General features: G+C 42.8%; 1 protein-coding gene across 1 annotated transcript in view; it reads left to right on the top strand.

Annotated features, from left to right (window-relative positions):
• LOC147711708 (heparan-alpha-glucosaminide N-acetyltransferase-like) overlaps positions 1–25,706 on the top strand; it is a 1,547,073-nt gene that overhangs the window by 893,763 nt on the left and 627,604 nt on the right. Inside the window, exons 8-9 of the mRNA XM_086920225.1 lie at positions 5,616–5,692; positions 13,665–13,695. Coding sequence (XP_086776351.1) covers positions 5,616–5,692; positions 13,665–13,695 — 108 coding nt within the window. The remainder of the gene's footprint in view (positions 1–5,615; positions 5,693–13,664; positions 13,696–25,706) is intronic.

The following is a 25,706-nucleotide window of genomic DNA, read 5'->3' as shown; positions in this document are numbered from 1 at the left end:
ACACAACTAGGGGCCAGATGTAGGTAACTTCCATTTAGCGAGTCCTTAATAGCGATTATTACCGAATCACTATTAAGGACTCGGTAAATGGAATGTAGGTAGGAATCACTAAAATATTAGCGGTTCTTTAACATTCCTTGATAACGAATCGGTAATTCTGAATTAGGAAGACCTAGCCACCTACAACTGGCCCTAGGTGTTGTAAACGGTTCTAAACGTCTGTCAGTTTCGCTCCTCTTTGATCAGGATAGTGTTCCCAAACAGCGTGTATTTAGTCTGCATCATTCTTTCCCCCAGCTCTGTGTTGTAGCGTTAAGTGGTTAGATATGCTTTGGGAGCCGAGGAGCAAGATTAGTGCATAGTGCATGTAGAGTGGGCGGCTTCACCAGTATGGCTGATGAAGGAGGTGGACTACCTATGAGTTTTTTTAGGTACGTTTGTAGGAGGTACTTTAAAATATCCAGGGCTGGATTCACATGATCTGTTACGTGATACACCAAATTCCTGTTCTATGATGGTCAAAGTTACTTGTGCCGCACATAAACGGAAATGCCACCCTACATCACAAAGACTAACCTATACAGCATGCTTCCGAAATCCACGACTGCAGGTGGCCATCAGTCTGGCATCATCAAACCAATCTTATCACTTTGTACAAACCTGATGTAGTACACAGCACTGAATCCTGGCTTAACTTCTACTGCCAAGCCTTCAGAGAGTCCTCCGTCAGAAGACAGAGAGTCGAAAGAAGGTGCTGGTACTGCCGTCTTTTTCAAGCGCTCACTGTATTGCAAATACTCCCCCACCATCATGCATTCTACTTTTATTTACCACAAAACACCACTCTCTCCATCTCCATCTTACTCTGTCTATATACACATGATCTACTACCCTCCCATATGTAAATTGAAATGTATTGCCCCTTTCACTGACTGGCTTAGTCTAATGATGTTGCCAAGTAGCATATCTCTGGGTGGTTTCAACCCTGACTGTGACAATCCGAAATGAAATTCCTTCGCAGCACTTGAGAACCTTGTAAACGTACATAATCTAATTTAGCACGCATCCTTCACTCCCTATCCAAGCTATAGGGATCATTCAGGACCTTCTTGTTGTCATCTCTGTGACAGTGGCCTCCTCTCCGGTACATGATATCGATTGACAGTTCATTTGCTCATCCCATTCATCTTAAAGTTCTCTTCAAATTATTACCCGCAGAAATGCCAACAAAAAATTCTTAGTAGCCGCCTTTGAAATGGTCGACATATCGCATCCTCTTTCAAAGACTCAAATAGATCACCCTTTCGGATGACACCGATACCAGTCTATTTCCCTATATTAGTATTCTCTATGAAGTAGTACTCTTTTTTTGCCCCATTGCAAGTGAAACCAAGGTAGAAACAACTAGTGAAACTTTACGACGCCTCTCAAAATCTTCCATGTTCTACACCAGACTAAAGCCTTTAAGAGCTCATAAACATGCTACTATCAATGCCAAAACCAGCTCTTGAAGAACCGAACGATAAATTCCTCCAGTGGTGCCTGGTGCTTATTTCAATTTAACCAATATAACACTGCACGTCCTCCATTCACTCTTCAGGACCTTTCAGTAACTATGTGCAGTGGCCTCTCCCATTAATCCACAGACATAAGCAACTCTATATGAGACAACCTTAGACTATGCTCCATTCAAAATGCACCTTAAATCCGACAGTAAAGGGCACTCTTCCACCCCCATTGATATAAAATTGAACCCGCCAAAATATTAAAACATCTCAGTCACACCATATTTTACCGGGATATCCATCCTCCAAGTACCATAAAAAAAAATCATCACAACTGGTGTGTTTAGGTAAAGTCCAAAACAGGTCTCCCAGGGCAACAAAGAACAACTAATGGCAAAACACCAATCTGGCTTCCTCTTTGGATTCAGCACTGCAACTGCAGCTATAAGAATAAACCACGTCTTTGCTGATGTTGACTCCTATCTATATATTCTCTCTGATCTCTGAGTGACCTTTGACACAGTTGATCATGCTAAACCCCTCAAGTGCCACATTTCATTAGTGACCAAGTCTTCTTGAGTTGGTTTGAATAGCCTTCTTGAATGCTCTGCAGCAATGTTTGAAGAATGTTCAACGCATGTCTGACAATTATTTCCGGATCCCCACCTTCATAGAAATATCACCCAAGCCCTAGTCTTATCCCTTTGTGACCATGGGAACGTCTGTTTCATGGGTGCCTCTACAAAACGTCTTAGATGCCTTCGAAGATTATGGAATGCCTTTGCTTGCCTTATTGACAGCACCCCAAGACACCAATATATCTCACAAGTTTTAGGAAACCTTCACTGGATGCTGATGGAGCAGCGCACATATGTCATTGCCCTGACCAATATACATTGCAATATACACGGCAACACACCACAGTTCTGGAAAAAGAAGCTCTCCATACACCTCCCACCATACCATTTACGTTTTAGAGGCCAATTTATACTCACTATTATGAGGACATGCAAGACAACCGCCGGCGACTAGGCTTTTTCATACTCGCCCGCCCCCTCGGCTTCGTATTTGCTTCATTCCTCTCCAATCTGGCTTTCAACTAGATGGGTGTGCCCATGGCGTAGTATACATCAAAATCATAATGATTCATGACATCCATACCCTTTTCCTCACCGTTTCCAAACGTATATCATGGATGTCAAGCAGTTTTCTGCTGTAAATCTTTCTAAAATGTATTTCCTTCTCTTTTCCCTCAGACACCGAAACAATGTAGAACTAACTCTGATTGAGGAACTCAGTGCAGATGGTTACACCAGGAGCGTGGCTTCAGGGGGGATGTTTGAGGTGTTACACCCACCTAATTAATATATTTTGTAGTAAGTAGTTGATTTAAGTTGGGTATGGTAAGATGTCTGTACTTTCATTTGGGAGTTTTACATACACATGCAGACAACACATTCTCTCTTGTTTCTGTATCAAAGATCTTAATGGTAATTTTACAAAGCATTGAGTTAGAAGTACCCCTCACAATCTGCACTGCTCTCCCTTTTTACTGCTCCTTATGGCCCCCTCCTGCCCTGCTTCTCATATAATGTATTTGAATCAATATGATTGTTAAGAAATCTGAAGCTCACCCCCCTCCCCAAATCTTACTGGCCAATCCACGCCCCTGGGTTACACTCCTTGTCTGGCAACTTCAGCACCTTCGCTGGGATTAACACTGGATCCTACACTGATGTTTATCTCACAAATGAACAGATTCACCAAAATCTCCTAATTACTATCTACATTTCCTAAAAAAGAGTGGGCCCTTCCTCTTCCATGCGCAGTTAAACTCATCAGCGCAAGCACGTCTTTTCTGGTCTCAACTATGTAAGTGATGAGCAGGCCGGTATCCAGAAGCCTTCACTGGCACCAATCAAGGCCAGAGTACATTCAGCAGCCTCCTTCACTCATCCTCCAGAAAACTCCACCACATCTCAGTCTTCTTCAAAGAACTGGCTTTCCATCAAAGCTTAGATTAGATTAATAAAATGATGCCTCCGTTACGAAGTCATGCATCCAAAACATCCCCCATTACTATGTGGTCCTCTCAACAACTTTGTAGGCCAGAACATGTTTGGAAAAAAATCTTTCCATACCTTGAAATATCGAAATTCAAATCCCAAAATCAAGCCTTCTCAGGTGCCACAAGGTCCTTCGAGGACTACCTCCCTACTGAGCGCAGAACTTCGCCATCCCTTCTGTCAATGTAGAAACATATGGAAAAGGACTTCTTTCTTTGTCACCCGAATGATCAAGCCTGCCTCAATGCGTTTGCTGTAACCTTTGTTGTCTCTACTGTTCTGTTTTATTACAGTTATATACCTGTAATTTGTATCATCTAGTTCACTCTCAATCGCACTAATGCCCCATGGGAAAAAGGCTCCATATAAAATAGCAGAATAAAATAGATTTTTGCCAATAGTATTTTATTTTATGTTGATTTTGGTGCCCTGAACGTGTTTGCTTATATACCTTTTTCTCATTTTCTTCATTCTTGTCCTTCTTAAATGAAACAGTGAGGGAGAAATCCCATCCCTTTGCTTACCAACCTAGTTTTTGCCTATGCCTTGCATGTTTCTATACCATCATGTTCAATGGTGGAAGACCCCTTTGCTGATGCCCTGTCCATCCTCTTCTACCTGCTTCCAGCCCTACTGCCTGCCAATGTCAGCTGACTTCCTGTCATATATGTCCTGCTCTTGCTATCACTGCTGTCTATGCTCAGCTTGGTGTCATAAACAGACCTTCTCGTTTCTATGCTTTCCTCTCCCCAGCCTTTTTGGCAATTTCAAGTGGTGCACAGAAAAAACTACTTAGGCACAGATTTACAAACATTTTGCTGTGGTTTTGAGTCTCAAAAGTTTCCTCAGAAGGTTAGAGAGCGAGAGATTATAAGACCAGTTGCACTTTCCCAGAGTTATCAGTCATACACAAAAAGTAGCTGGATATTTCCATAGATATACTTTTCACCTGGATCCCTGCTTATCCAGTTTTGATTTTTCTAAGAACTCCCATTCCATCTCTGGTCGAGTCCGCCCTGGTGGTACCATCCTACCATCCTACCAGGGTATGGATAAGCGCCAATGACGAAACATGTCACGATCAAGTGAGTGAGGCGTCTAATCCAATATCTTTAGATACCCAAGGGGTTCAATGAAAGGATTGATTAATTCATCACTGATCAATCTATGGAAATATTCCAGTTGCTTTTTGTGTGTGATTGAGTCACAAAAGTGACACAAGTCTATGCAAAATATGTTTTAACTTACATTCCAGTGCAAAGTTGTTTTGCTCTGGAAAGTACCTCAAAGTAATGAAAAGCAATGAAGTTACTCTTCATCAAAGGAGCGCTCCTTGGGTGGTACCACTCATATTTTTTACTCTAACAATAGTAGGCAGGGTTTTTCATGAAGAAATAATGCCACTTTGAAGCAGGTGTTAAAAAAGAGAAATGCTTTTATTTTTCCGACCGTTTTCCACTTTGCATGTGTCTGCACTGTACAACACATATCCAAAGTGGGAATAGTCTTACAGTTTGTCTGGGCATAATATTTTGCAGTGAAAGATGAATCTTCCTGTACAAAACCTATGCTAGACTCAACACAGATTCCTTTACACGCACAACACTCTGTGCGTGGCGCTTGGCAGCCCCACTGTCCACAGGAGCTAGGAAGATGGGAGGAGAGTGCCATGTCTCTGTAGACAGGCGCTTTCCTAATCTTTTCCTCTCACGCAATGCAGAAACTTTGGGTGCTGCACTACGTTGTGTGAAAGCTTTGTAAACGGCTCACAAGTGACAACAGCATCTGTTTTTTGATGCCTTAAATGTTTAGTAACTGCTGTATGTGAATGAATGCAATGTCGTTGATCCCAATGCACTTGAATTATGCAGTTACCGTCCCTAAGTTTTGCTGCCTGATATTATTCATCCCAATTTGATATAGAACACCTACTTGAAAAGGTAAGTAGCATGGCGTGCTTGATGTATTGGTTTGTACTGCATTTGATGCACCTGACCCTTTTGTTGCTGTTCGCCTTACACCTGCCCTATTCTTACTCTTTCAGTTTCGCCCTGACTGTCATGGTCTTCGTCAACTATGGTGGTGGCGGCTACTGGTTCTTCGAGCACGCGCCATGGAACGGTAGAGTACCGCGTCCGTCGCAGCCTTTTAAGCAAATCAGCAGTCTAATTATTGATCTATAAAAGAAAAGGAATTAATATGGCGCACCATATCCTCTGCAGGCTGGAGTATTTAACAATGAACCCACTTAAACTTCATAAAAGCCTCCTCGGCAGATCAGCAGAAAAATATTGATCTTGAAAAAAGCACGTGAATACTAATTGTGTTTTGTGAGTCAACCATTGGAGAGTTGTTTTCTCAGGATGGCATTTTATTCTGGACTTTATTGTGGGGGCTGAGGGAGTCATTGCTAATGTCCATGAGAGCCTTGTCCTGTCCAGTCTTGCTGACCCTTTCCTTTCTGTCCTTCTATTGACTTTGAAGAGCAGATGAAAGCTTTTAATGTCTGGTTGTCGGCACCAATATCTGGGCTCAGTTCTGGCTACACTCCATCATTCTCAAAATGTGTCCTTCTAAGTGGCCATTTAGTGTACAGACATAGTGTACTTAGACTCTCATATCTATTGATAGTGATAAAGAGGGCCATCTTCAGAGCCTTATATGTATACCTCTCTGATAGATTGTTAGCGACGACCTATTGTTACGTCTGAACTAATGATTTAACGCTGAACCCTTTTTTTTAGTACATATATGATGGGTATATATACATAATATGAATAACTTGTTTTTCATATAGCACTTCATACCACAGATGTGTCATTTCTTAAAGCTATAAATATCATATGTGCCCAAGTTTGGTAAAGCCAGTTTTGAGGAAAAAGTGGCTTTAGATATATCTGGTATTCTGTTTGGGAAAGCTTAACAAACTTAAAGGACCCCCTATATTTACTTGATTGTTTGATGTTTTTGAACAGAAATGGACCTTATTTGCTGGGATACCCCGGATTTCAGACAGAAACCAGCTTGTTCCCTTTTGCATATGATTGTGTTTATGTTCACAGACCAAAGGAGGAAAAACGAAAGAAATAGGTTGTTTAGATTGCAAAAGGATGTTACCCTAGTCAAAATGATGCATACAGTGCACAATGTCTGTAAAAAACAGGAAACTGGTCCATTACAAAATCTACAAAAAATAAACAAAACAAAAGTACTTTGTGGAGCCAAGAATGAATAATGCACTTCTAACTCCTAAAAGATCCCTATCAATGGTTATGTACCCCAAGGGTTACATACTGCCTTTGTCATCTTTAATCTCTACATGGAGGTCCATTAGGCTCTACTCAGCTATAGTAGCATAAGCATTCACCAATATGACAACAATACAGAACTCTACTTGAAAGTTACCTCAGCTCTAGACATCCAATGCCTCAAACACTTTCTGCATCTCATCCAGACCTTAATGTCCAGAGCTTGCCTGAAGCTCAACCAAACCAAGATAGAATTTCTGTTATCAATCAATAAATAATACATACCTGGTTCAATTACATGAAAGCTGATGGCTTCGAACTTCAACTTTCACTGCATGCATAGTCATTTGGATGGACTCTGGCACCAATCTCACATTCAAGGAATACATAGAAAAAATCACAAAGATGGCCTTGCAGCCGCTGTCACGTCTAAAGAAAGGGAAACCAATTATAGCAGAAAGTAAATTCATAACTGCTATTCAAGCCCTCATACTCTTGAATGTGGATTGCAATGTGCCTTGGCCCCTGTTAAAAGCAGCCTATATTTGCAGCAGACCTCATCAACAACTGAAGAAATATGATCACAGCACACCCATCCTGGTGGAACTGCTTTGGATCCCCTTGTCAGGGCACACCAACTTCAAAACCAGCTGTTACATTTGCAAAGAAATCATGACCAACACCCCTACTTATTTGGCAGGCAAGTTCACCATCTCTTGTGAATCTGTGCACAATCGCAGCCAGACCACCATCAGACTGGAGATGAAGAAGTGTAATAAAGAAAAACACAAAGCAACAGTCCTTTTCCATCTTTGCACCCAGTATTTGGAACAACATCTCCTTATCCAAAAGGACCGCCCCAAGGCTGCTCTAATTTAGGAAAGAGTTAAAGATGAACCTCTTTAAGGAACATCAAAAGGCAGTAAAAGTACACGTCTGTTACAGTTCCCATCACACAATGACTGCATGCTTGCCTTTGACTCTGTCCAGAGGTCTGCAACCTTATGACTAAGGGGCGCTATACAAATACCACATTCATACATACATACAATACATATGGGGTAGCAAAAGGCCAACTACTTATGCATGATCTATCCCTGCCTTTAACCAAAAGCATTTGAAGGATCTTAATTTTCAGTATAAGTCCATTCAGCGTCTTGTGAGAAAATAAAAAGAGAATGTTGGAGAAAATGTAGTGATATGCTCATGATCAAGTCAGTGCTGCTGAGATTTTACTGGAAATGGAATGTGATTGGCTGACACAGGAGAAATCTATCATTACTGTGTTTAGGTGCAGTGGAATTCTGCTCAGTGGGGGAAAGAGTCCCGTGTACGCCAACATTTTTTTGGATTCCCATCTGATGTCCAGTCGTACAATGGTATTCTTATTTGCATTAGTGTCCCCGGTACACTTGCTATGCCACTAGGTGAGACACAATTTCTCATGAACCTCTGAGGTAAAAAGACATGCTGGGCAGCCGAAGGTCTTGCAAGTAAGCGAGATGGGGTGAGGGGAAGTCGACAGATGACGGAATAGGATTTTAAAATTTTCTTTATCTTATTCCGTTGTCTGTTGACTCCCTCCCTGTGCCCCGCCCTGCCCCACCACCCCACCGCGCTTACCCGCAGGAGTCGCGGCTGATGCTGGGACTACGGGGGGAAGAATGAGCACTCCACAATCATACTTGAGGCAAGTCACGTAAATGCTATTTTCCCTTCAAGAAGATTCTAAATTATGATCTAAATCATAGACTTGCATGCCTGGGAATAGCCAATATGTCATGTTTATGTTTTGTCTCTAAGACAGTTGCCTCTCCAGACTGTGTTTTTTTTTTAACTACATACTATATATACAGAGAGGGGCTTTTGATAAGCAGGCTTCAGCTATTGGTCTGCTTAGCTGTCCCACCCAGTTTGCTTCTCTTCCAACCCAGCATACAGGATAGGATAAGGGTTCGTCCCATTTTACTCATTGGCTACAATATTTTTCAGTGATGGCAGAAAGTCTGTGTACATTGTTCACATCATCCTAATCTTTCTCTTCAGCGACAAAGCTGATTTAAAATGTGTGTATGTATTCTTTTTTATTTTAGCTTCAAATGCCCACCATTTTGTATGCTTGCATGTCGGGGTGATTATTTTCCGATTTTATTGTATAATTTAGTAATTTAGTTAATAAAATGTGTAAGTGACATATTAATAAAGTAGCTGCCTGCAATTTGAGTACTCGTCTACGTCATATATAATGATTAAAAAATCATGCCACAACAGAAAAACTTGGTATTTCAAAAACCTCACGAGTAAAAAAAAAACAGTAGTAAATGTTTTTTAAATTTCAGATTTTTATTGCAAGCTTACAGTGCCCATTTTAGGTGGCATCATGTTTTTATGATGCTTTTAGTATGATGGCTTATGCTTGCAATAAAAATCATTGCTCTAAATAGCCAAAATAAGACTATTAAGCTTTTCCAATAATAGTTTATTTTTGCTTTTCCACTTATGGTTAGCAGAAAAATAACATGGCTTGACTCCAGCAGCCATTATTAGGTCTGGTGTTAGTCAATAACTTTTGATTTTTAGGTCTGGCATTAGCTCTGACCTAAATTTCCTCCAATGTTACATTTATATAATTTACTTCACGGGGCTTTCAGGCACCTCTCCTCATCTATTTGGCCTCTTGCTGTGCCATTCACATTTTGCTTCTACCCTCTACAGTATATGGCATCGGGCAATTGGTCAGCCTACTTCAGCCATGGGCTAAATTAACTTTGAGTGACTGCATTTTGCTATCTCAGTGAGAACATCTGCACACTCTATAGTTCCTTTCAGTGTCAATGTTTCTTTCTACTTCACTATTGCTTTAGTGTTGCTTTGTGTTTATAGGTTTATGTGTAAACAACCCACATTCCATGCTTTATCAGTTTCTGTCTCCTGCCAATGCTGTTTTAAAATTCCTTTTGACCGTCCTTATTTTATCTCAGCGCTGGTATTTCATAGCATAACAGATTGCATCCATTTGAAACTGTTCTGTATTAAATGTTCCTCTTTTTATTTATAATTCTGGACTCAATTTCACCAATGGTTCTTTGTCCAGGTTTCCTTCCTTTCTTCCTTTTTTGCGTTCTTCCTTTTTCTTTCTTTCTTCCTTTCTTTCTTCATTCTTCTTTCTTTCTCTTTCTTTTTTCTTTCTTTCTTTCTTTCTTTCTTCCTTTCTTTGTCTCTTTCTTCTAGTGGAGGAGTGTGGCTCACTGATTAGAGCGGCAGACCCTGATGCAGAGGTCTGGCCCGGGACCAGGGTTCAATTCTCTACGCGGCAGGGTCCTGAGCCCAAAATGTCCACAGACTCGATAATTCTCGCCTTGGTGCCTGCTCTAATCATGGGGTCCCAGGCTGCAACTCTGGGCAATAGCTTGCTTAATCTCCACTATGGTGGCCCACCCACTGCGGGATGCCTGGCTTTCACCTTGGGGATGCCCAGTAGGGGTTATCTCACAGGGAAAAAGCCAGGACGGGTTCCCAAGTCAAGCGCCTTGATTCCTTCGGGTGATACATGCGCTATATAAGTCGCAATACATTTACATTCTTCCTTTCCTTCTTCATCAAAGATAGTGGCAGAATGACTGGCTTTTTTAAGGTCTGTGTTACTCAAGACCTTTCAATTTTACTAAAATAATGAGTATGACATAGTTACTTGTAGGGCTTTTCACCCACATTTCATCCACTTCTCTGGTTAGGCCATTCACATTTTCTCCAACCCACTCAAATATGCATCAAGGGGCAATACGTCAGCCAGCTTTAGCCACAGGCTGACTTTCCTAGGAGTTATGACAGGCTTCCCTTTCACATGGAGCATATCCACACACAAAATATTTCCCTTCAGTGCACAGAGTACTATGGCAATGTGTGCGTTTGAGAACAAAAAACATGTTTGCCATTATTCAATGGTTTTTTAGGTCAAAGAACTCCCGGCAGCTTCAGGAAAAATAAAGTTTAGCAAAAGCCATGACAAAACAAGAATTGGCAAATAACTGGCAGACAAACCTATTGGCTCTGCCAATGACTGTTATACTTGTGAACTAACTCAGCTAGTTAATGAAAACCTACCCTGACTATGTAAAAACATGATGAACACACTCCTGCCCATCAGGAGGTGAGGCACTTATCAATGGATTTTAAAATCTATTTTAATGGATTATTTTTCAGTAGTACTTCATCCTTCAGTTTTCCAGTTTTAAGCCCTGCCCACATTAAGTGTTATTGTTACCCAACCAATAGCAATCATTTTACCCACCTGACATTTATGAGCCAATATGTAGATTTTGTTGCTATTTCTCACTTATGATGATAAAAAAACACTTGACTCCAGCAGCCACTACCAGATTTATGAACTGACTGTTCGAATTCAGGAAATATGTTCTAAAACAGTCTGGGCAATTTGAAGGGCAAAGGTAGCTCACTCTGGCACTTAGGAAAGATAGTGCACACTACAGATTCCAGAGTAGAAAAAATCACGTTTCCCTGAAGGAAACGTCAGAAAAATGGCACAAAGCTCATGAGTGAGCACACTTAGGGCCTGATTCTGAATTTGGCGGTTTCGGAACGGGACGGCATGTCACCTACACACTTCCACACCACCAAAGCTCACTACCAGCCTTCAACGCAGATTAAAAGTTTGTCGTTGTCTGGCGAGTGGAAACAAGTGATGAGCACTCACAACCTTGGTGAGGAGCAGAATACACCTTGGTGGGGTAAAATTGCTGTTTTCCTTGAAATTAATCTTATTTATGATGTGGGTTAAGAACTGTACTATAATCCCTTACAGGTATAAGAATTAGGATTTGGTGTTCATATGTTTAAATTTGTACTTGACCGACTACTATGTAAAATTGAAAGAACACATATTACCAAAAACAACATGGATGTCATAGACAAAGGGATAGAAATCCAAAGAATTATGGGGAACCTGGGAGCTTGGTGCAAGGTGTAACCATAGGATATACCTAGTAGCCACATCCCTCGGGGTTGTGTTTGAGGACTGTGCCCGTTAGGTTCTGGGCAAGCATGAATAGAGTCAGGGCATGGGGAAAGGGTACAGCCTATACACAGGACCCACAGTGCATTGCCTGGTGGGCTTGGAGTGAAGATAGACTGTACGCAAAGGAATAGCTGAAGGAAAAACCTAGTGAGGTAGGGTTTAATGGGCACCATTCACGTTCTCTCCCAGGCTTAGAAATCCAATCTTCAACCTTCTGAGGCTGTATAGTGGTAATTTCTCATTTACATTGTTTGCGCTGGTTGCACCTTTGAAAAGGTGTGTCGGGCTCTAACAGTGAAAATGCGCCCTACCTATTGCCATGCATGCGCTGCCCCCAGGGCAGCCACGAACTCAGCTGCCCAGGGGGCCAAACATTCTTGTGAAAACGGAGGGGCTGCAAGGGGATGTCTGGATGGTCCATGGGATCCCCTGTTCTCCCTCCAGATGGCTGCCATCAGAGGGCACACTGATGGCAACCACTCTCAGTGCGCCTCCTGAGGAATTCTTTGTATCTGCGCCCACGTCAGTAATACGGCACAGGTGCAGAGGCAAAGGGATTTCCTCATTTGCATGGGGCATGCCCCCATGCAAATGAGGGAATGCCCCTTGAAGATAGCACTGGTGCTTTATGCGCGCTAGCGCTATTAGTATTACAGAAGGGGCCGCACAAGCGTCTGCACCCCCTTCTGTAATACCAAAATGTCCAGTGGGTGCGCAGAGCGGGTGCAAATGCCTGTTGCGCCCCTGGGGCACTTTATGTAATACAGTCTCAGATCTATTCTTTTCAACTCATGCAACACTTTGCTAAACCTTATTTGAGAAAAGGGGTTCACAGATTATTTATTTACCATATATTCTTCTCCCCTTAGCTTAGTAAGAAATTATAATGGTATTAAATTGTTACATATAAGCAGAATTTAAGATATTTACTAAGCAGCTTTTAAACAAGAATTTCCCCCAAAGAGAATATTCCATTGTCCGTAGTTCTTCCCGTATCGGACAGACCGCATGTGAGCAGCCACCAGTTAGAAGGGTACTTGAGTTTTTTAGGTCGCGCCTGGGCAGGGCATACGCTGCTCTGCGGGGCATGCTGCATTAAGGTATGGATGTGAAGCTCCGCCCTCTCTCCACCCAGTTTTTTCATTGGCTTGTGTCATTGTCCATTGTAAACTGTGGCCTTTCATTAGTCAGTAGGCTTAGTAGTCCCTCCTAAGTACCATCTTTTCCAATTTGGTAACCTCTCATGAGGACGACACTTTAATGTGTGTTGTTGCTCAGTAGGCTTTAATCACAGCCTCTGAGCACTATTTTCTCAAAGAGCTTTGTCCTGCCTTCTCTTGCAGGCCGGAAAAGGCAGGAAATGCTCTCGTCTAACACATTTGCATTGCAATACCTATTGCATTTGCTAGAGTTAAAGCAATTGGCATTGTAAATGACAATGGCTTTTATTTATCTGTTTTAAAAAAAAACATAATATAAAAGGCATTGTCATTTACAATGCCATTAACTCAAACTCTTGTAAACGCGAGACCTGTTGCATTGCTTGTTTTTATTCTGTTAGGCTAGTGGCGTGAATAGCTGTTTTCTCTATGAGCTGCTCGAATAATTTCAAGCTCATTGATGGGGTGTGTATTCGGGGTCTGGATATGGAGTCTGACATTGTAAGTAGTCCGGAGACTTAAGGTAATGTGGTCTTATGTTGCCAGAATGTGCCTCTGAACGCCCGAACATAATAGTTGGTACTTTTTGTAGAATTTTAAAAGATATACAACCTGGTGATGTTTCTTCCTTTTCTTCCCTTTATTTGCAGGTCTGACAGTTGCAGATTTGGTGATGCCCTGGTGAGTTAAGTATATGTTTCTGTACATCCAACACCTTGTTTCACCTGGAAACCAAGGACCGAATGTACTAAATCATCTTGCAGTTGTAAACCCAATGATTCACAAAATCACAGTTTTTTTTATTTACTACAGTACGGTATGGTACTAATCCACTATTGAGAGGCAGGCTGAGTTGTTATGAATCATAATTCTGTTGAGGGTGTCAAAGGGGCGCCCTTTCTTAATTGTGATTCGGTGTGGTGTGCGTTAATGGTCTGTGGCCATATTGAAAAGTTACCAGTGCTGCAAATGGCGTGGCAACTGCTTTGTAAATTATTTATTTATTTATTTTAAAGGTTTTATATAGCGCTAGCTGGACCCAAGAGTATCAGAGCGCTTTACTGGATTTGGTATTTAACCTCAGTCAATAAAAAACGGATCACCTAAAACGCCATAGACTTTTTATTTGGTATATGATGAGGAATCTGGGGAATCATGTCAGGCAGCGTTGAGGGGAAACACTGGCAAACACTGGCTGCTTCCCCTGACATGTCCCCGATCTAGAAATATTTTAAAGGGCACAGGCTACTATTTAAAAATTTGGGAAAGAAAAAAGAAAGAATGGTTATCTGCAGTTCCTTGCAAGACAATGTCCCTGCATATGCAACTAAGAGAGGAGGTCTCATTGTGGCCTTTTAGTAAGTATACTCACAACAGGATTATAACCACACCAACCACACTAGGTTGTCTCTCAATTAGATACAAACCAGTCTGATGCTGTTTGCATTAAAGTAACGCAACAGGAAAACCTTAAACTGTGTAAGGTTAAAATCTAAATCACTCCTTTGGCAACACACGTCGCTGTATTCCAAAAAGTGGTAGAGAAAGCCAGTAGACTTCTCTTAAGTTGATGCCATATTTAATCAATCTTTAATATGAATCATATTGCGCCATATGATAAATATTCCATCAGGAAATTCATTGAGTTAGGGAACATCAATGGTATCTTCAATAATCCATTGTCATCACGTAAATGCGTTGAAAGTGTCTCCCCGATGCATTTCGAGCCTTAGCTCTTCTTCAGGGGAAATTATCTCAAGAAAACGTACAAAGAAACACATGTATCGCAATCCAAGGGGGGAATGCATCTATGAGAGACCCAAATGCGTATCTGTGAATGGCATAAAAAATGTCACAGGCAGTTTAAAAGATGAGTGCCTTCAGAGAGTAATAAACATAGGCGAACTGGTGACAAGTCACACAGATGAGAATTAATAACCGAAGTGGAAAATGGCACTCTAAGTGAAGCCCAATTGGTGTGACAATGTTAATTAGTGAATCTTTTCAGAAAACGCCAAGTGCATAGGTGAGCAACCTGAACGATACCGTGAAGAACTTGATCGGAAAACGAAGTGACAGAAAAATAATGCGTATGAGGGTGGTAACTATGTGGGTTAAAGCAAGTGTAGGAGCGCGCAGGGTCTAGGTCAAATGCATCGGGGAGACACTTTCAACGCATTTACGTGATGACAATGGATTATTGAAGATACCATTGATGCTCCTTAACTCAATGAATTTCCTGATGGAATATTTATTATATGACGCAATATGATTCATATTACAGATTGAATAAATATGGCATCAACTTAAGAAAAGCCTATTGGCTTTCTCTATCAATTTTTGGAATACAACGATTTGTGTCGCCAAACAAGTGCTTTAGATTTTACCCTTACACGGTGTAAGGTTTTCCTGATGCATTACTCATTTGCACCTCTAGGAACAGGAGGTGAACATCTTCAGCACCCTAACCATTTGAATTTTGAATGACTTGGATACACCCTATTACCCTTGGAGTGCAGCAATTCCCAGTTTTGTTTGCATAAAAGTGACAGATATTATATTTTAGGGAGTCCACTCCTACCTTCACCCTTTTTTACGCACAGAAACCCTCCATTACACCTCAGAGGATGTGGCTCAAGGGCTAGATCGGTTACCCTGAAGCTGGGGAACCAGGTTCGAGTCTGGCGGGAGGCTAAAAACATCCTGTGATTCTGGGAAAATCACTTAATCTCCCTGTGCATAAAAAGTGAATGTGTCCCTCTGTAATGCAATTGGTACACATGTAAAGCGCTCTGATACCTTCGTGTTGAGTTTGCACTATATAAAACAGCAAAAAATATCTATATTGACAAATATGACTGTAACAAATGCTTCTTTGAGCAGTAAGTTCAACTTGACTTATTCACACAGGAGCCCACTAAACATTTCCATTGATAACTGCAACCGTGAGAGAGGGATCGATAAAAAAGGAATGGGACTTTCCTTGAGCCATTTTCTACTCATTTTCCTGCTGCATGCCATACTTGATCTCACACAAAATGCCACAACCCGCCACAATTTCAAGGAGATACCTTATCATAGCAAAACACCTTGTCCTCCTCTGCATACAGCTCAAGACCACAACCAGACCGACCAGCCCTCCATGCTTTTCATCGTTTTTCATTGTGAAGCACCCAACGCAGACCAACCAAACCAATCAAAATGCTAACCAGGTCATTCAAATTCTTTTCTGTAGACCTACTCCTTCAAGAAGTTGTTGTCCATCGCAGTAAAAGTATGCTGAACATTGAGGTTAATGCCACATTTGCGAACATATAGCAGGCCAACAACCAACGGTCAAGTCCTATCAGTCAGAATGAACATCAACACTAATCCAGACTTCAATAGCACACTCCATAGAGTAATCTTCTGTCATCAACACAGTGTTCATAGAATACATCAAAAAGATCAGATGACACATTGACATTCCTACGAATATATGACGTTATAATGCAAACAATTACAACGCTTACCTTTACAATGCGGTGTTTACATCGTAACTACCATTACAACACATGATTTAACAATGCATGCCATTACAGCGCATTTTTAGAAACTACCATTGCAACGCATACCATTACAACGCATACCAATACAACGCATAATACTTTTGGGGCAACAGGGGGGTAAGTGTTGGATAGTGTAGGTGTAAAAATTACTTAATCCCACTCCAGTGAGTGCAACAGTAGGGAAAGTGTTGGATAGTGTAGGTGTACAAATTACTATTCCCACTCCAGTGAGTGCAACAGTAGGGTAAGTGTTAGATAGTGTAGGGGTAAAAATACTATCCCCATGTACCCCAAAACCCATACCCAACCTAAAACTAAAAAATCCCCATTGCTTACCTTATAATACGTTGAAATGGCATGCGTTGTAGTGGCATGTGCTGTAATGGCATGCGATATTAAGGCAGTTGCGTTGTAACAGCTGCGCTGTAAAAGTAGTGTGTTGTAATGACTGCATTGTAATGCTCGTTTCCCCATTCCTACAAGCTCCAATCCATTCCCTCATTTTAAAATGGAACACATTCCATGCCCTAACAGTCAGAGCTCTCCTAAACATCCTTGCTGTATGTGCGCAGATAACATCCTTCTGTTCATATTCATTGTGCACTCTCCTTTAAATACACATAAATGACACCCCTCCACCACTGAAAATCAGCTGCTCTCTGTATGAGTTCTGATCCTGGCAAAACAGTTGGTCTTTGACAGCCCTCACAGTGCACAATTGTTAGAAACTGGGTCTCTAGTTGGCAGAGGTATGCACCCTGTCCAAGTAGGGCCCACAATCCTTCTTAGGGTAAGTCAAATACACAGTCTAAATTAACCTGTACTCACCCTCTGGTAGCTTGGCATAGAGCAGGCAGGCTTATCTGAATGTGTAAAGTAGTTGTGTAAACACGTTATACCTTAATACAGTACAACAGTAAAAACTCCAAACAATAATAAATATACCACATCTGCATAGAATAATAGGGCTTAATTTAATCCAATAAGGATAACTGGAATTATTAATTTGTAAAGAATAAACTGAAATGTAGTGTTGAAAAGCATAAAGCACCAACTGGGGCTACGTTGCCGTGCTTGACCAGGTCAAATCCAAAAGTTCCGGCCGACCACGATGGAGAGCATGCCGGACACAGAGACCAACCTTGTCCCATCGTAAAGTATCTTATTGCATCGTCGGCGGAGGCCCGATGAATGGAGCAGAGGAGGAAATGCATCATCCTCGATCCTTTCGGATGTAGGCCATGTCGATTCTGAGCCACGCAAATCGAGATGTGTTGTCAGCAGCTTCTTCTGATGTAGGCAATGTGTTGTCGTTAAACTGCGCAGCCAGCAATGCGATGCCCTGGAAGCAGGCAATTCGTCGGAACCAAAGGACATGCATCGGTTCCCCATCAATGCGTGAATTTTGCTAGTAGCAGCACAGAAAACACACTTCCAAAGCCAAAGGGCTGGATTGGCACCACTTGGCAGGGCAATCCTCACAGTTGGCAGAGCCCTGGCGCTGTAGCAGGGTTGTTGGAAGTCTTTGATGTCCCTGAGACTTCAGAACAGAAGGCATGCCAGCAAGGCCTTGGAGTCACTTTGGTTCTGCGTGGTAGAGATGCAGGTCCAGTCCTTCTCACTCCTAGGGAAGGAAGGCAGCAGGGCAGGCACAGCAGAGCAGGAGTCCAGAAAATTCCTGCATTATCTAGCAGAGTGACAGTCCTTTCAGCAGCTCACCAGTTTTTCTTTCGGGCAGAGTATCCTCAAGTCCAGACGTGTACTGAGGTGGTGATGTCTGAGGTCCCATACTTATTCCCAGTTGTGCCTTTGAAATGGGGGAGACTTAAAAGAGAGACCTTTGAAGTGCACAGAGTCCCTGCCCTTCTGCCATGGCTCCAGAATCACTGTGGGGTATGCATCCCTTTGTTTGGGGCCTGGCACAGCCTATTCAAGTGTAAGTGTCAGCTCCTTCCTCCCATCCTGCCCAGGACGGCCCATCACGATATTGATGGTGCATCAGTCACACCTAAGCTCCATTTATTTGTGGCTGTCTGGAGGGAATGCACAAAGCCCAGCTGTCACCCACCCTAGGTGTGTATTCGGAGACAGGCAGAAGTCACAGAATGGTTAAAGTAAGAAAATGCCAAATTTCTAAAAGTGCAAAAACCTATAGGGGTTAAGCCCAAAGGACGGGGGCCAGGTAGGGTTATTCAAAATTCAGAACACAAAACAATGAACCAGGCTCCGTACTACCATACACTCCTACTACTCATGGAGTAACGAACAGTCAACTCTTTTATCTGTCCGAATTGAATTTTTATTGGACCATTCCTGTTTCTTTAAAAGTTAATCAAAACATTTTTTTGAACTGAAAAAGAAACATAGACTTATCAAATTCACACATAAACTTACACGTATTTGCAATTCACAATAACATTCACTTAAAGACAAAAATTTACATCATATACAAAATTTAGTAATAAACATGAACATATCCAAAGTTATGAACCACACATGTTATTCCAGCTCCAGCGTCAAAAGAGTATCTGAATAGTGCCAATTTGGGAGGCATTTAGTGAATTCTGAATGCTGCGAGTGTTGAATGAAACTATTGGATAAAGGATTGATACACTATTCAGATACTCTTTTGACGCTGGTGCTGGAATAACATATGTGGTTCATAACATTGGATATGTTCCTGTTTATTACTAAATTTTGTATATGATGGAAATGTTATTAAAAATGTGATTTGCCATCAGATTGATATATGAATTCATTTGCTGATTTTGTCATGTTGCAAGCTGTTGCTAATAATTTTTTTTATAGTTTTAAGTCCATTTTTGTCTTTAAGTGTATGTTACTGTGAATTGCATATACGTGTAAGATTATGTGTGAATTTGATTAGTCTATGCTTCTTTTTCAGTCACAAAACATATTTTTGATTAACTTCTAAAGAAACAGGAATGGTCTCATAAAAATTCCATTCGGAGAGATAAAAGAGTTGACTGTTCGTTACTCCATGAGTAGTAGGAGTGTACCGTAGTACAGAGCCGGGTTAATTGTTTTGTGTTCTAAATTTCTAAAAGTGGCATTTTATGACGTGCAATTTAAAATCCAACTTTACCATAAGTTGTGATTTTAAATTGAGAGTCCAGAGTACCAAACTTGAAATGTCTATCTTCTCCCAATTGGAAATTACCCTTATAAAGTAATCCCAATGTTAACCTGTGGGAGAGATAGGCCTTGCAGTAGTGAAAAACAAACGTAAGAGTTTTTCACTACCAGGACTTGTCAAACTTAAAAGCACATGTCCAGCTTTTAAAATACACTGAACCCTGCCCATGGGGCTGTTCAGGACCTACCTTAGGAGTGACTTATATGTTTTAAAAGGGATGGTTTGGACATGGCAAGGGTTTTAACTTGCAAAGTGTACATGGCAGTTTAAACTTGCACACACAGGGTTTCCAATGGCATGCCTTAGACATGTTTAAAGGGCTACTAAAGTGGGTGGCACAATCAGTGCTGCAGACCAACTAGTGGCATTTAATTTACAGGCCCTGGGCACATGTAGTACACTTTACTATGGACCTATAAGTACATTAAATATTCCAGTTGTGGATAAGCCAATGTTGCCATGTTTAAGCACAGAGCACATGCACTTTAGCACTTGTTAGCAGTGGCAAAGTGCCCAGAGTCTTAAATTTAACACAAATGAGTCAGCAAAAGTAGGAGGTCAGAGGCAAAATGTCAAGAAAAACCATGGCAAAGATGTCAGGTCTAACAACAATACATTATTCATATCAAACAGCGGTGAACCTTGCCTGCTTACTGTGCTTGTCCCCTGTCTGTAATCACAAAACTTTATTTATAACCTATTACAAACATATCCCTTAAAATGGCTCCGCTGATTCTTAACTGCCTGTATTCTCTATATTTATCACTTTATAACAGGTTTGTGTTCTGCGTATTTTGCACATCGCTTAATTTTATGTGCACAGGTTTGCTCTGTTATGTGTCACAAATGCTTCCTACCCTGCTTTTTAAAAGTGGTCCAAATTCTTTCTACCTGTATTCAATGACCTATACTTTTATTATATGGTTTTATCACATACTGTATGATTCTATCTTTTTCTAACAGTTTGTAAAGGTTTTAATTGATCATTCATTACAAACTAGCTCTAATATGTAAAATTGAACACCTCAAGATCCCCCACTACTCTACCTATATGTGAGGCCCCTCAGTCTCCAGCCTTTCAACCATGATATTATTTTTCAAAAGGGAGTCAACAGATTTCCTGCAGCAAAATCTGTGAGCGGGACGTGGCCTGACAGCCTAAAATGGTGGGCGCAGTATACCTGTGCTCCCCACCAATCCTGAATATACTTCAGCATCTGGCCCCTCTGAGGCTGGATCGCCCTGTGCTGGTGGCTGACTCCCTGTACCCTATCCATCCTGTCCTGTTGCCGGGGTCAAGTCTCTCCCCTTCTACCGCCCAGGCAGCTGCCAAACCTGAGAGAGGAGACAGGACTGACAATACCCACAGAGGCCACATGCGGACCGCGATGGTGGTGATGATGAGGGGGCACACCGGACTGAATTCCTGGGAGGATGGCATAGGAGTGAGGTCCACACAAAGAGACACCTGCTGCTACCGACACAGCAGTAGAGGCCGTGAGATACGTGAGGTGGCCTGTCCCTCCATTCCAATTCTGATCCACATGGGAGCCTCGGAGGGGAGAGGTCCTGCCAGGCAATGACACTGGATCAGAACAACCTACTCTTTGCCCAGAGACACAGAAGTGTGGAGTGGGTGAGTGGCAGGCCCTACCTTCCTTCGCATGTCATTCCCCTCATGGGACACACAGCAGAGCACATCAGAGAACTGCTACCACACCTCAGGAGGTAGGCGACGCCAGGAGCTCTGGCCTACAGACCGCGATGCACCGCGATAGTGGCAACCAATCACCCTGAGGCCTGCTGGGAATGGATAATCTCCTTTAACCCTGAGCGTAGTTCGTATAGTAGCGCTATGCGTAGCTACATGCACTACGCGAGCTACGCAAATTGCGTCGTGCACTGTGCAAAATGCTGTTCGTACTGATTGCACAGTGCCGGATGCTTGTCCGCACTGTGCGATCAGTGCAAACGCATCTTCCACAGTGCAAGCGGTCCTTTTCTGCCACTCGAGTAGATTTCTACTCGAGCGACAGCTTTCTCAACGTGGACTGGTAGTTTCTCATCTCAAGCAGGTGCGAGCATACGCGTCCACTTGCAATGAGAAACCTGACCTCCCTGCGTTGAGAATCTCGCGGGGGTTTATTTTCCACATTCACGATCTGCAACTTGATGTTGTTGATCGTGAATGAGGAAAAAGTCTCACCAGCATGTCATTTTGATCACTCGCGGTTACCAAATTGACGTTGAGGACCACGAGCAAGCAACAAATGACAGCTACGCGTGTTTGCACTGTGCTACGTGCAATTTGCGTAGTGCGAAGTACCGCAAACTTCGCAAACTATGCACGCATAGCGTAGTACTTCACCCAAGGTTAATCTCCTTCCACTTAGAAAAACTATTGGACACCTGGTGAGATGGAGTGCCCTCCTCCTAAATATGATGGCGTGCATACATCTTTTCATAATGGTGGCACTTTCACAACTGCTCTATGTCCTGAAAAACTATCATTTCAAGGTCCTCACACACTGGCTGACGGAAGTGCAGGCTAGCATCAATACCTACGTCTGGGTAGGGTCGGCCCTGAGAGTCTCCCACAGAAAGTGCATGCAATTCCCCTCTGACAGAGGCTTGGGAGTGGTGGACCTAACCCTACACTGCTGAGTGGCTCAGATGCTCCCAACTAAGGAGTGAATATTTGGAGACCGGTAAGACCAGACCAGACCACGAAACTTGAGCTTTACTGCTCTAACGCAGAACGCTGCATATCCAGGCTGTATGGGGAGGCACTTCCACAAAACCTGCCAACACTCAGGGCTTTCCCTTTTATCAATTGGAGAGAGGCACTGTGTTGGTTGTGATGGCACAAGGTGCTCACAAGGGAGACACTGCTGTGGATGGTCACATGGCTGGCCAAAACAGCGGGCTCCAAGGTCTCCAGAAATGGGGCAGGCTAGGAATCTCCAAACTGGGTGACGTCTGGCGGACAGATCATATGACCTTTTATGAACAAATGACAAGCAAATACGAGCTGCATGCCAATACAATATATTGTTGTGCTGTCTACAGCTTTGGCATGCACTGACTGGATAAATACAGACGGCAAGCCAAGGTGCTCTATAGAATCCACTACTGAGGTTCTGGAAAATTGGACAGGGCAGCTGTCCTGAATGCCTCCACTGCAGTAGTGCTAGTGGTATTCTGATTCAGGTGGTGTTAGAATGTCAAGTAATTCAGAGATACTGGTATTCAATATTCGGCACACTGGAAGCGGTGCTCGGAATCCCAATAGACCGCGACTCGAAACTGCCAATCTTGGGACTGTTTCCAAGGCGGGACAGGAACGGGGGTAAAAAATTACTGATAGGGATTGTGTGCATGGTGGCTCTCCAATCCCCCCGCACCACCCGCGTTGACGCAATTGTTAAAAGGGATGGATTACTACTTGCTGACAGAATAGGCAGTATGTAGCCCTAGAGGCTTCCTGCAAAAACACAACAAAACCTGGGAGCAATGGAGGGAGCAATACAACATACCCTAAGTGACGTAAGGGTAGAGCAGTCCAACAGCAGGAAAGGAATCACCATAAACTTGAAACAGGGCGAAGGAGACCTATGGTGGTTAGCAGAACAATTCACCATGCCCAGCAATGGAGTGTGTAGTGAAAGTGAGATGTTGGAACAACCGTGAGTAAGTGGTAAGCGCTGGTAGTGTAACATTGTGGTTATGCATGAATGTTATGTTCTTGTATTCGAAAAGCACGATAAAAACATTTTTTTTAAATGAGCATCTGTAAGCCTGCAAGCAGATGACACACAACCATACTTTAACCTTTTCCATGCTGATGACGGAACCGCTCCGTCATCAGCCGCGGTGGCGCTGTGCTGATGACGGAGCAGTTCCGTCATGGCCCGCCCGACGCGCCTGCGCGGCGCAGATTCTGCGCCTGCACGGCGGGGATTCCGCGCCTGCGCGGCGCGGATTCCGGGCCTGCGCTGGGCGTTCTATTGAGCGGGGGGGCCATGGCGGAACCGCTCCATCATCAGCACAGCTCAACCGCGGCTGGTGACGGAGCGGTTCGGTCACCAGCATGGACCCGCCGCTCGGCCGCCCCGCCCCCTTAGGGCTGCGGAGGAATAGCCGCCGCAGCGAAGGGGTTAAATTGTCAGTTAACAAACGTTGCAAGATTAAAAAAATGCTACCCCCTCATAGAAGTATCAATGTCTCCTATTGACCTCAGACTGGAAATCACAGCACAGACAAAATGTGTGCTCCTTTTTAATGGCACCCAGGATCCCAAAAACAAATTTGGCTTTACATCAAGCACTTAGGAGTATTCACCCCTACATCCTAACACTGGCAACTTGTTTATGATAACGCACTTGGTATTGCAATCCTTAAAACTTCAAGTAACTAGTTACTGATCTTCCAATTTAATGGCACTCAATTTACTGACTTACAAAGTGTGGTTATGTCCAATCTTAGGAATGTTTGCTCACTGTCATGCCTTACCAGTTAATCAGCCTTGTAGTAACTTACTACATTTATATAGTGATTCTCACCCGAAAGAGTAATCAATGGAAAGGGATTATTGCAGCACCTATAACCAGGGCAGCGGTCCTAAAAAAAGAAATAGGGGGACTAACCAAGTAAGACAATATGTAAGTGATTTCATGGCATAGGGCTCCTGCACGCTGTGACCCGCATCATTTTATGTAACACATCCAGTACATTAATTTGCACACCAGTATTATTTATTGTCAGTGAATAATGTGTGGTATGATGTAAAGCGCTTTGACACCCTACATTGGGATCAGTAGTACTATGAAAGTAAAACTAAAATTTCTGGTTTTAAAATTGTAATTGGTGGACCTACTCGTATAGACTGCTACATCTGGCATTCTGACAGTGCACGCATATCTCTAATATCCAGGGATTGATCAAAGTCAAAAGCTGACCTGCAAATCGTAGTTTCTCTTAAGTGCTTGTGAAGTGCATGTTGTGTGCCTTTGTTGTATTGGCCTGCAGGTGTGAGACTCGGATAGCTCCCAGACAGGATCATACTGGAGGAAAGGCAGAAGCTGATGACCTCTTGAAATAGGCCCTTTGTCTTGTAACCCCAGCTGGAGGGGAAAATAAAAGCCCCCTCACGTTCTTGCTTATAACGGAAAACAGATGTATTTCTCTGTGTCGGAAAATTACACAGGACAAGTGCAGCCTAATTGATTGGGCCCCAACTTCTTGGTAGTGGGGACGGTGTCCACCCTGTGAAAAGAGTGGGTGGCCGTCGTCTACCTGCGTGTACCCTCGACTTGTGCCTGCCTATAACTAAGGAAGAATCATCCACTTTGATGGTCTGTCTGAACCACTAGATACAATGAAGTATGAGTTACTTGTGTGACATGCTATGGCGCCCCTCATGGGGGTTGGGATTGAGTACTAATTGTTCAGGGTTTATGAGTAGTAGTACACTAAGAGAGGAAAAGCACTACCCCGCCCCCTTTTATCCTTGATTGTGTGACTACTATCGCTTGTACGGTATTGAAGGGTCATACCTGCTCTTTTCGGAGGTCATTAATGCTACACCTCACTTCCATCCAACTGTCTTCACCCACCCCCCCCCCACCCCCCGTATCAGCCATCGGTGGATGCTATGAGAAAGATGGGAACATAAAGAGGAAAGAGTAAGCCAACCTTAGCCTGGGTGATAGAGGGAAACCTTTTCCACTGGGCATGTGGCCCTGGATTGTGAAGATGTTTAAGATTCTTGGCACTCAAGTTTGACTCACCGCTGCAAGCCGATGAAGTTTCCTTGTAGCTTCAGTCTCATGTTCCCATCTCCCTAGTTCTGAATCCAACTGGTCTGTTGTCAATGTGCAATTGATCAAGCGGGAAAGAAGAGATACTCTTCTCTCCAAAACGGGAATATTGAAAGAAGGGGCTTGGAGTCTGATAGACAGATGCCTGCCAATAATTTCTCTTGGATT

Source organism: Lissotriton vulgaris, chromosome 5, assembly GCF_964263255.1.
Source record: "Lissotriton vulgaris chromosome 5, aLisVul1.2, whole genome shotgun sequence".
NCBI classification, from domain to species: Eukaryota; Metazoa; Chordata; class Amphibia; order Caudata; family Salamandridae; genus Lissotriton; species Lissotriton vulgaris.
Note: the sequence above shows the minus strand (reverse complement) of the source record. Positions and strands in the feature narration are given on the sequence as shown.